This window comes from Tamandua tetradactyla, chromosome 3, assembly GCF_023851605.1.
Source record: "Tamandua tetradactyla isolate mTamTet1 chromosome 3, mTamTet1.pri, whole genome shotgun sequence".
NCBI classification, from domain to species: domain Eukaryota; kingdom Metazoa; phylum Chordata; class Mammalia; order Pilosa; family Myrmecophagidae; genus Tamandua; species Tamandua tetradactyla.
This window is the reverse complement of record NC_135329.1, coordinates 198,639,425-198,652,070: the sequence shown is the minus strand read 5'-3', so window position 1 is coordinate 198,652,070 and position 12,646 is coordinate 198,639,425. Positions and strand designations below refer to the sequence as shown.

Here is a 12,646-nt window from a genome sequence, read left to right as displayed (position 1 = left end):
TAAAAAAAATGTGGGATCATTTACAGCAAGAAATTTGGTAAATGTATCTTTTATGTTTTTTCTGAAGGATAAGACAATGTCCATACTTACCATCACTCTTTGGCACTAGGCCCTCTTCAGTAAGTTTCCAGAACTATCTTACAAACTGAGCCACTATGATTACTACTCAAATAATTACAATATTATAAGTTTCATGATTTAACCTAACAACTTGATTCAAGTACGAAAGTGTTTTAGGGATTAACTGCTACTAATGACAGAAATGGCACAACAAAAAGGATTCCTGAAAGATGGTGGCAGAGCAATGGTCCATGAGTGCAGGGAGGGCACAAAAGCTATGCATAGTTCTCCCTAGACACAGGAAGAGCTCCATAAATTGGTTCAAGCATCCTCACCACAATAATTCAATTTGCTCCACAACAGGTTCCTTTCCAAAATGGCCTAAAAATTCAAGTTGTTGAAAAATAGTGCTCCACTGATTGGATATAAGTTGAAAAGAAAATACCCATGAACATCAGAACTATAATCTCTTAAGAGTGAAATATTACCATACAAAGTTAACAGCATCTCCTCCCCCATGATAACATAAGCCCACTCTTCCACAAAATAAGAAAGCCTACGTACGCTGAAAATTATACATAAAACACGCTTGTGCAGCAATCATCCACTCAGCCCTGGTCTCACAGAAGATGGCAATGTTGGTCTTTGGTTTCTGACCCAACATCTGTAAGCCATTTCCAAAATCAAAGGCTCTAATGAAGACATCTTCATAGGAGAGCCAATTATAGTGTCCAAGAATAACCTGATGAAACAAAACAAAAAAACAGAGGCAGCTTTTAATACAACCAAAACATTAATTTACAGAAAGAAACCAGGATGTGTCCAAATTTTATGACAAACCAGCTTATATTTTCATAATTTTTTTTTTCCTAACAAAAAGCTTAAAAGTAAGTTTGGATTGAAAAGTCTATTCTTTTTTTAATTCAAATATTTTGTGATATGGCAATTCAAATCATATGTTGAATCTTTAACTCGAAACAAGTGCCCCGACTCAGCCTCCCAAATATTCAGGATTTGCCAAGTGCCCCGACTCAACCTCCCAAATATTCAGGATTTGCCATATGGTCATGTACTAACATTATCCACTTACAGATTTTATTTATTTAAGTGATTTAAGTATTAATTTAAAATTTAGTCTAGTGCCAAGCACTACAGATGCCAAAATTTTACTTTACCTCAGAATTTAACTTAGAATTCCTAATTTCAATACAGGTGGTACAATATGATCACAAAAAGAAACTGGCCCTACACAAGAAAAATATTTATGACTATTTAATTTGAATTACTGACTTTAACTCTGGACAAAGTAAACAAGTCTGTATTTACTCAACCTGTTGGGGACTTAGTTACATTATCCAAAGTCCCTCTACTGAAGCCTTAAATGCTCACTGGCACCGCTAGGTGTTTACTATTTTTTTGTGCTAGTGCAGGTATCAGCAAGCTTGCATTAATCGTAATCCCCTTTAAAAGCTGGTTAACATACTTTTGTCCTTATGGCTTTTCTCCAGTTTAGATCAGAGCATAAATTTTTATAAAGATTGGATAAAAAGCTCCTCAATCTGCAAAATATACAGATAGTTCCCAAACATGGCTTTGCCGTTGGTATATGCCTCTCACACCTTAAACCATCTAACTGTGTTCATTTCTAAAAATGCAAACAACATTTAAGAGACTTCTAGAAATAAAAGGTTGGATGTCAGATAAAAATGGAAAAAAGATAACTGCTGCCCTCTAGCGTCCTTCTCAATAATGGACTTAAATTCTTATTTGGATGGATAAGGCAACTGTCTTTAAGATGATACTTATTTAACTTTAGTGGTCCCAAACTCTCACCTTGCTCTTCACCCCCACGAAATGCTCAGCCCGGGGAGCTCCAATGACTTCAAAAGGAGCTCTGTGGGGGTGAGAAGACAGATGAGAATTTGGCCAAAATGTGCAGGAAGTGGATTAAAATTATATGACTTTACACTCCAAAGCTAAGTATGAGCCATCTCCTAGGATTCTAGAATCTAAATTACAAACTTTACAAATCTCAAAGTCTGTGTGTGTTTTGAAAAGGTATTATATATATAAACCAAACACGAAAACTCATGTAATGGTGCCACCATGTGGTAAAGAAATCAAAACATAAGTTTAATTCAAGTGTAAGATCTCAATATATAAAAAATAAAATACAAAGCAAAATTTGGAATTTATTTTAGTTCTTTAAGCCACCAGAGTCTAGTTTTCCTATAAAGACTGCGTTTCTAATCCCAATTTTGCCCCTCTGATCAGTCAACTAACAAATGGATTTGACTATTTATTTACTCCGTCTATACTACCGAACTCTGCTGAAGAAAACACTCAACCTTGTTAAATTCAGTATCACAGATCTCACCACTTCACAATTCTATTAAGCTTTCCTGTTATATTCATTTTCGTACCCTCTAAAATGACTGTTTGAAATCCTTTCTCTGCTCAAATCCTTTCTCTGCCCACCCTCCTCCTTACTACTTCTACGTGATGATTCTGTCTCTTACTTCACTGACAAATAAAAATTAAGCAGAAACTCCCTTATCTTCCAAACCACCAAATTTTATAACCTATAAAATATCTGATCCCGATACTGTGTCAAGCTTTAGGCACATCCAAATCAACAGTCCATGGCCTCAACCATAAGGCTTACTCTTGTGAAGCTTATGTAGGTAGCAGAGAAGCTTAGATTACCTATAGGCATGCCTAAGAGTTACTTCTGGAGGACCTTTTTTGTTGCTCAGATGTGGCCTGAATCTCTCTAAGCCCAACTCTGCAAGTGAAATAACTGCCCTCCCTTCTACGTGGAACATGACATCCACAGGTGAAAATTTCCTTGGTGATGTGGGCGATGACTCCAGGGGATGAATCCAGACCTGGCACTGTGGGATCAACAATTTCATTCTGACCAAAGTGGGAAAAGAAGTGTAATCATAAAGTATCAGTAGCAAAGAGGGTTCAAATAGTTGAGAGGCTACTCTGGAGGTTACTCTTATATAAGCTTCAGTTAGACTTTGCTACCTATTATAACCTGCCAACTCCCAACCAGGACCATTCCAGCCAATCCTAAAGAAAACCTACGGCAATATATAAGATTCTGTAGGTCCCTGGTCCAGATAAGTCCTGAAACCTAGTCCAGCCTCTCCAGAACATCAGACAGTTCATCTCCCTACCCCATATTAGCGACAGACCATTCCAATATAAAAAATTTAGAATTGCCATAGCCCAAACACCCCTAATGAGAGGGATGGAAAGATCAAAGGTGATGGTGGAGTTATACAGAGAAGATAAGATTTAACAAATTAATATGAACGCCAAATCAGTAAAATGGTATCTCATTTAGTCTCCAGTATTTTAGAGCAGCTAGAAGTAAAAACCTAAAATTGTGAAATTCATATCCAACTCTAAAATGTGTTCTACAACTAACTGTGATACTGTGCTTTGAAATTTATAGCTTTTTTGTAATAAATATGTTATTTTCCACAAAAAAAGAAGGAAAAAAAGTCGACTGTGATGATAAAAAATATTTAAGCCCTCTAGTCTCCTATATTCTGGAGCAGCTAGAAGGAAAAATATGAGTGCATGACAAACTCTGGGATCTCTCCTGTAACTACTTGTTGATGACTGCTTTGAAAATTATTGCTTTTTTATTTGTTTACTTTGTATATATGTTTTACTGTATGATAAAAAAGTTAAAATATATATATATATATATTTGAGTCCATAGTCTTTGTGGTACCTCACATTACAATGGTTCAAGTATCCCCAGACTAAGGCTAGCCTCTGAAGAACTTTAGTTCAAAGAGCTTTCCAGACTTCCATTTCCAGCCCTAACAATTTCCACTTGGACAGCCAACATTACTATTTGATTGTTCAACTAAGACGCTTGTGGTGGTTTGGAGCTGTATGTACCCCTGAAAAAAACATCTGCTTCCTTTAATTAATCCATTCCTGTGGTTGTAGACCAACTGTAAATAGGACTCTCTGTGGAGGTTACTTGACTCAGGTGAGTCCCACCTCAATTAGGATATGGGTTTTAATCCTATTGCTGGAATCCTTTATGAGAGACTGAAATTGAGAGAGAGAGAGACACACATACAAAGAAAACCACAGGAAATAAGCTAAATCCAGTGGAGCCCAGAGAGAAGGAAAAGCGCAGGAGATGCCACCACATGTCTTTCCAAGTGACAGAGCCAAAGATCACCAGTAGCCAGCCCCAAAACACCAGTCTTCAGGAAGAGAGCTTGATGATGTCTTTATTTGGTCTCTTTTAGCCTCAAAACATAAGCTAATAAATTCCCATTGTTTATGCCTATCCATTGTATGGTATTTTCTGGAGCAGTCTAAGAAACTAAAACAATGTCTAGTAGAAATATCAACTGATCATGCAACTAATCATGCGCCAAAACAAAGCTTCTTAATTCACCCCCCTTCCACCCTTCTCTTCTTCTGGTCATGACTATCACAGTGAAGGATAACATAATTCACCCAATTGCTTCAGAAGAAACTCAGAAGTTACTATTCATTAAGTTTATCTTCAAAACTCATTTCTGAATTCATCAGAAAGTACTAGCAACTCTATCTATAAAATATATCCCAAATCTAGCCATTTATTTCCACCTCTACTCCTATCATATAGTCCATTTCTCCCCAGAACTAATACACACCAACTGATGAATCTGTGGTTCCATCCTTATTCCCCTAAAACTTGATACTCCTTAAGATAGCAAGTAAATTTTATAGAAATATGAATCAGGTTAACTTTCCTGCTTAACACTCTGTAGCATCTTCTCTTTCCATGAAGAATGGTGTCCAAACACCTTACCCTGGCCTACAAAGCATTAAGAAATCTAGACTCTGCCCACCTCTCCGTGCTCATCTCAAATCTTCTTCCTCTGACTTACTTCCTGAAAGTACAACTTCGTCTCCAAACGGACTGGGCCATGGCAGGAACAAGGATAAGGCAAGACAGGTCCCCTAGCGTACAAAACTTAAGGAGGCATTTGCTCTCGGTAACTTCTTAAATTCTGCACCCTAGATGCCTCACTTGACTTACAGCACCACACTATCCTCAGAGATGCTTTCGCTGACCAATCTGCTTCATTTCATCAGTGTTTATTTTATCTGTTAAAGTATTATTTATTGTCTCTTAGGCTTCCAAACAAATAAATGCTCCACCAGAAGAGTGGACTTGTTTGCTACTGTCTCTAGAACAGTGTCTAGACCAGTGTCTGGCCTGTAACAAACACTCAGCAATGATATGCTAAATGTGTGGAATGGATGGTGTGTGCCCCAGGGGAGTATCTAACCTTCTCTCCTCTCTAATAGTCTCTTGTTTTAAAAGATTGGTTTAAAAAAAACATATCCATATCAACATCCTAGAGCTACTTTTGTTCTGAACTCCATTAGTCACAGACATTCCTCATCTACCACCTCTAAATATGCTTATCCCGGACTCTTATGAGATAGAATATGTGTTCAGTTTTCATAGACTGGGAGGCAGAAAATGAATGACTAATGTGGTGAAATGAATGACTATCACGTAGTCCTTGAACAGGTTCTGCGTTTGCAAAGTCAGGAAGAGAGTTAAGATGGTCCCTGAGGTCATTTTCTTTTCTCACATTTTTATTCTATGAACACGTATGACACAGATATGTGTAAATATCAATGCTATCACTCAGAATCTGTTGCTGTGTGGAACACAGGAACCTTATAATTTACTTTGTTCAGGGATAAAGTATAATTAGATGCTTTGATGCTGATAATGATGGTATGCTGGTTCGAAGCTGTTATGTACCCCAGAAAAGCCATGTTCTTTTAACCCAATCTTGTGGAGGCAGTCCTACTGCTGGGTGGGATGTTTTGCTTAGGTTGTTTCCATGGAGATGTGACCTGCCCATTCAAGGTGGGTCTTATTCCGCTTACTGGCCAAGAGCTGATATTGGAGGCAGAGAGAGTTCAGATACTTGGAGACAGACAAAAGCTCAGAGAGGAGGCCACTGGAACCAGGAGCTGAAAGCAATGAAACCCGAAACCCAGGAAAGCAAAGGGTCAAAAGATGTAACCATATGGCTCCCCAAGTGATAAAGAAACCCTATATGCGATCAGCCTTTCTTGAATGAAGGTATCCTCTGATGTCTTAATTTGGACATTTTTGTGGTCTCAGACTTTAGATTTGTAACCTAAAAAATCCCCTCTGTAAGCGTCAATCCATTTCTGGTATATTACATTCCAGCAGCATTAGCAAACAGATGGTCTCTTACCTCAAAGGAAAACTATAAAAATAAAATGGAAATAATATATAGAGATACACTTCTTAAAAAAAAAAAAAAACAGTCCTACAAAACTTGAACATTCAGGTCAGGCCCCTAAAGGATAAGAGTCTAATAAAGATCAAGTTTTCAGATGAGTTTAAACTCTTTCAGTACTAGGACTCCAACAACAACAAAAAAAATTTTATTTGGGGTAGAAATATTCCAAAATTATATCATGTACTTACCTGACTTCAACAAAGTACACTTGACTTCATTTAGTCTTTCCCTTTACAATCAAAGATCATTATAAGCAAATCATTATAAGGGAGCCACAGAAAATAAAAATATTTCAAAGATCTGAATGGCTGGTATAAATGCGACGATGATAATGGGGGCAGCTAATCTTTACTATGCTTATTACACGCAAAGTACTTTGCAAGTGTTAACTTACTAAACTCACAGTAACCCTAAGAGATTATTATCCAAATTTTACAGATGAGACCACTAAGACACAGAGATGGTATAACTAGCTCAAAATCATCCTATTAAGATACACTTCATCATAAACACGCCTTATATCCTCCCTTCTGAGGTTAAGACTGTCCGTAAGTACTACCAGCAGAAGTTACAACACTGCCACAAAGCAATTCCACATAGTTGTGAAAGGCTCCCTTTTCAATTGTCTATCACAGCAAAAGCTGCTACTGCCATGAGTGTAACATGAAACAAGGAAGGAAAAAACCTCACCTGCCTTCATGAGGTTGCGATACTCACTGTCCAGTTTGCAGATCACTGTCACAGTTGCAAAACAGGACCCAAAAGAAACTAAAGCCTTAGCTAACTGGCAGTTAGACTTGCAGTGCACATGTTCATCTTATATATATTTCCTGTATCTTATTCATTTCATATGCCATACACAAAAAATAAAAATTAATTTTATTTTCCCAATGATCTTAATCTCAGACAAGATATAGCAAGTTTTCTATGCCATAGTGTATAAAGCCTTTTGAACAAAGTTTATGAAACATAAATGTGAATTTTGGTAAACAGAGTTTCCGGCATAGTGAAATTCTAAAAACCTGTACTGAATAGAAAAAAGGCATATACACACATGTACACACACACAAAGACATGGAAGGAGAACAACGCTTCCTTGTGTTCACTCTAATTGTGTTATCTGCCAAAGTTAGGGAATAAGCAGGCTTATTTTGCCCTAAATATACTGATACATGAATTAAGAAGAAATTTCATATTCCCATGCAAATGTTTCTCCTTTTTATATACTTGGGAGTTAGTTTGCTGCTTTAAGAACTGAATGAGGACTGAAAGATACTAGTAGCCCCATAGAATGCATATGTGTGGGATACTGGAAAAGAATTAAGGTTCTTGCTAAAACAGAACTTCTGTTATATATGCTTAGACTAAAAATAAAAGAATTCAAATCTTTGAATTCAAATAGCATAATATATGAGAGGCTAAAGTGAATACGCGAATAGAGAAGGCAGAAAACAGAAAATTTAATACATAAAAATATAACGGCTCTGTTATCTTTTACAACTACGAGATCTCTCAAAGATATACTCAAGAAGAGTGTATGGGTTTACACCCCTGGCACATGACTCCCAAGGGTGTAAACCTTCTGGCAATGTGGGACAGAAATCCTAGAATGAGCAGACTCAACATCAAGAGACTGAGAAAACTTTCTAGGCCAAAAGGGAGAAGAGAGAAATGAGAAAAAATAAAGCGTCAATGGCTGAGAGATTTCAAACAGAGCCTAGAGGTTTTCCTGGAGGTCATTCTTATGCATTATATAGATAACACCTTTTCAGTTAAGGTATATTGGAGAGGCTAAGGGAAGCACCTGAAAATGTAGAGCTGTGTTCCATTAGACATGTTTCCTGAAGATAATTGTATAATGATACAGCTTTCACAATGTGACTGTGTGATTGTGAAAACCTTGTGTCTGATGCTCCTTTTATTTATAGTATGGACAGATGAGTAAAACACAGGGATTAAAAATAAATAAATAATAGGGGAACAAATGTTAAAATAAATTTAGTAGATTGAAATGCTAGTGCTCATGAAAGGAAGTGATAAGGGGTATACCAAAAAATAGGGGAAACAAAGGCTAAGATATATTGGGTAGATGGAAATATTAGCAATCAGTGAGAGGGAGGGGTAAGGGGTATGGTATGTATGAGGTCTTCCTTTTATTTTTATTTCTTTTTCTAAATTGATGCAAATGTTCTAAGAAATGATCATGGTGATGAATGTACACCTATGTGACGATATTGTGAGTTATTGATTACATACCAAGAATGGAATGATCATATGATAAGAATGTTCGTTTCTGTATGTTGTTGTGTCTTAAAAATAAAGAAAAATTTTAAAAAATAAAATTAAAAATAAAATCTAAAAAAGTGTACCGGGCTGTTCCAGGTAAAACAAACTTAAGGTCACCCACCCTATTTAATTAAGGTGAGGGATATTATAGACTCTGAGGACCAGAATTAAACTGTTTTTAGATTCTACGATTGCTCACCACCAGTACATTTTTAGAGGAAAATGAAATACAGAATTGGTACATGTGCTGGTTTGAAAGGATGTATGTACCCTAGAAAAGCCAAGTTTTAATCCTAATTCCATTTTGTAAAGGCAGCTGTTTCTTCTAATCCCTATTCGGCACTGCATGTTGGAAACTTAAGTGACCTTTGGAGATGAAGAAGGAAACCGCCTCCCAGGGAGCTTCATGAAACAGGAAGCCAGGAGAAAAAGCTAGCAGATGATGCCATGTTCGCTATGTGCCTTTCCAGATGACAGAGAAACCCTGACTGTGTTTGCCATGTGCCTTCTCACTTGAGAGAGAAATCCTGAATTTCATCGGCCTTTTTGAACCAAGGTATCTTTCTCTGGGTGCCTTTGATTGGACATTTCTACAGGCTTGTTTCAACTAGAACATTTTCTTGGCCTTACAATCGTAAACTAGCAACTTATTAAATTCTCCTTTTAAAAAGCCATTCTGTTCCCGGTATACTGCGTTCCAGCAGCTAGCAAACTAGAACAGTACATAAGTAGCAAGACTAATGGGACATTAAATAGGTTCAGCAATATTCCATGACCATCCAATAAGGGGAGGAGCTCTGAGTTTTTCATTCTATACTTGTGATTGAGTTGCTTCATGACTGACAGAAAAAAAAAAGAAGACTGGCGTCAGGATGTTTGTTGTCAGAAAAGAAGGATTAGAGAAAAACAACTTGGCCTATACAGGAACTAAGCCTATAACCTAACTAAATTATCAACCAACTACAGATAATCTCACTGCTTCTTAAAAACAACTGTAATTTTCCATTTTTACTCATACTAGAGTTTCAAGAACCACTTATAAGAAAGTCATGTGTCCAATTCAGAAACAGCATTTTCGATACAAATGCCATTTCTACACTATTCTTCAGAGTGCTGCACTGCTCTATGATGTAACACTATATATTCACTAATACAATTTCCCCCACTGAATTCTCAAGATATAATAGTAACAAATAATAATCTAAGCCATGTACACTTAAACCACATATCTAAACTGTACTACTTATGTGTGTCTGTCATGTGGCGGCTCATGATAAATGCTAAAAAAATGCCAATAATGATTATCATCTTCATATTACGGATAAAGAAACTGAGGCATATTTGCTAAATAATTTTTCCAAGGTCACACAGCTAGTTAAGTAGCAAAGCAGAAATTCAAACCCATAATGTGAGTCTAGAGTCCAGGCTCTTAACTACTAACTCATACTGCCTCTAAGAGATGTCTTCAAATCAACACTGGTAGGAACTTCTCTACTTGTGCAAAGGAATTTTTTAAAACCATGAAACTCTTCGCTGAACAGTCACATCACTGCAAGGTGACAGTGGCTAGAGCAGGCCATCTAAGAGAGGTTGAGTCAGTCTCATTACTGCACAGCTAGCGCCTGCCCACCCAGGAGCTGTCCACCCTGGCCCAGCTCTATCACAAAAAGGCTGTTATCATTATGAAAATCCTAGAAATGTGGGAGCCCTTGACAAGCCATCTAAAAATGCTGGAACCGGACTGGTGGGGGCTCCAGCTTGTGGTGATACAATGAAATTGCAGGTTCAAGTGGATGAAAACGGGAAGACTGCAGAGAGCAAGTTTAAAACATTTGGCTGTGGTTCTGCGATTGTCTCCAGCTCCTCAGCAACTGCGTGAAAGCGGAAACAGATGAAGAAGCCCTGTTAATCAAAAACACAGGTATCACCAAGGAACTATGCCTTCCTCCTAGGGAATTACACTGCTGCATAGTGGGAGAAGATGCAATCAAGGCTGTCCTAGCTGATTACAAACTGAAACAAGAACCCACAGAAGGAGAGACAAAGAAGCAATGAACAACGGTAAGACCAGCAGGCACAGCGGCTGTTTCCCCATCCACTGTGCAGCCACCTTAAATGTCCAGAATGCCCTGTACTACAACGCAAGAGCTATGGCATATACCCACTATTTGCTGCTCATGTTACAGCTCTAATGTAAGGGAAATACACAGCTTAATTGTTCTGAATCCTGTAGTTTCTTTGAGCCCATTTTTATCATGTTAAGCCAGTTAATGAATATTTTGAATTGTGTATAGGGCCTTAAAACTCAAATCAGGAATGGAGTCTTAAGTGCTTGGTAGCCTTTGAAGTATATAAATATCTAATTTTATCTAAATCTGTTTTGGTATAATTATTTGAAAGAACCAATTGTTGTACATAACTGTAAAACAGATCTGCTATAATACCATACTATATACCATATATATATTTTAATGAATAAAATAAGTAAAAAACAAAAAACCCATGTTACTGTCACAACCAAAGTACCGCAACATTAAGCACCCCACATTAAAATCAGAGATGGCAGGTCACATCCCCAAACCAGAAGCATCTCAAGAACACTGGTTCTTCCAGTTCTATCAGCACATGTGGTATCATACCCAAAACTGCCCTACACATCCCACTCCAAGCCCTGGCTTTTATCTAGATTGAGAAGTGCTCTGTATCAGTGGAAACCATCCTCATTTTTTCTAAAAATTCAGAACAAGTCCACACCACTGAACATGAAAACAGATTGGAGTACCTAGATCCCTTCATTCCCTACTTCTCAAGGATCATCAGCAAATCCCAACAGAAGCAGGCTCTGCTTTTCAGCACCATTTCTAAGAGTACATTTTATTCCAAGGAAATTCAAAGGTAATAAAAGATCATCTCCTCCCCCCAACCACCCACAGAAAATGCAAAGGCAATGAAAGCTCATCTTACCTTTTTAAAAATTTTTCCATTTGGCTGCACTTCATCTTCCTCATTTAAAACTTCACGTGTTCCCAAAAGCCTTTTGTCCTTAAATTTGTTTTTCGCATACATAAAAACTTTATCTAATGTATCACATCCAGGGTATAATACTGAAACCAAACCATCTAAACTGTGAATAGATCTGTATGCAGACTCAGGATTTGCGTTTACAGGCTTTGCTTTAATTTGGTTTGATTTTTCTCGTCTTGACTCAGACAAAAAATAAAATGGAATGTACGTTAAAATAGTATAAAGTGATATTATAAAATGTATGAAATATAAAAGAATGGGATTGATGGTCTGTTTTAGCTTCATTGTAGATGGTTTTGAAGATACGTAGTTATTCATAATTCTCAAAATATCGAATTAACAGATCTCAGCAAGAATCTAGAAGAAAAGAAAGATACTAATTGAACATCACTTTTAATTAACTTTAAAGAAAAATTATTACATTAATAGGTAAACGAAGATTCCGTTGCCCTCCTACATATATGGAAAACCGGAAGCCTTTGCAACCTAATTCTAGTATCTTCAAACACTTGTCAGTAGTGAGAGGGAATAAACCTGGGCTACAGAAGAACAAAGACCAAAATTTTCCCCATTTCCTGTTTTCAGAATCTCACTGCATAAGGGATGGCAAGTACTTTGCATACATGCCACATTCTCTTCCCTTATGGCCCTAGCAGACATTGCTAAATGAATAATAACAGCATTTCTTCCCAGCGAGCCTCATTCTTACTCTAGACAACAAGAAGTGATCGCAGGCAACTTGAAACCTCTTTCCCCCAGTGGCTCTAAATATTTTTCAAACGGGCACGTTAAACTGGGCACGTTAAACCGTGAAAAGAGGAGGCAATATATTTTGTATTTATCAGATACAGAATCTACTATGAAGATACTGTTCTAAGTACTGGGAACATCACAGTGAACAAAGCCTAAGTCCCCGCTTTTATGGGGCCTACACATTCATGGGGAAAGGCAGA

At 37.3% G+C, this 12,646-nt stretch overlaps 1 protein-coding gene across 4 annotated transcripts in view; it reads right to left on the bottom strand.

Moving 5' to 3' along the window:
- The window catches only part of ACSL3 (acyl-CoA synthetase long chain family member 3), an 80,385-nt gene that overhangs the window by 26,501 nt on the left and 41,238 nt on the right, over positions 1–12,646 (bottom strand). For all 4 annotated transcript variants that reach the window (XM_077155268.1, XM_077155266.1, XM_077155267.1 and 1 more), the window contains 2 exons: positions 11,634–12,050; positions 625–802 (listed from right to left, as the gene is read on the bottom strand). In XM_077155268.1, the coding sequence (XP_077011383.1) occupies positions 625–802; positions 11,634–12,011 (556 nt within the window). In that variant the 5' untranslated portion in view covers positions 12,012–12,050. The remainder of the gene's footprint in view (positions 1–624; positions 803–11,633; positions 12,051–12,646) is intronic.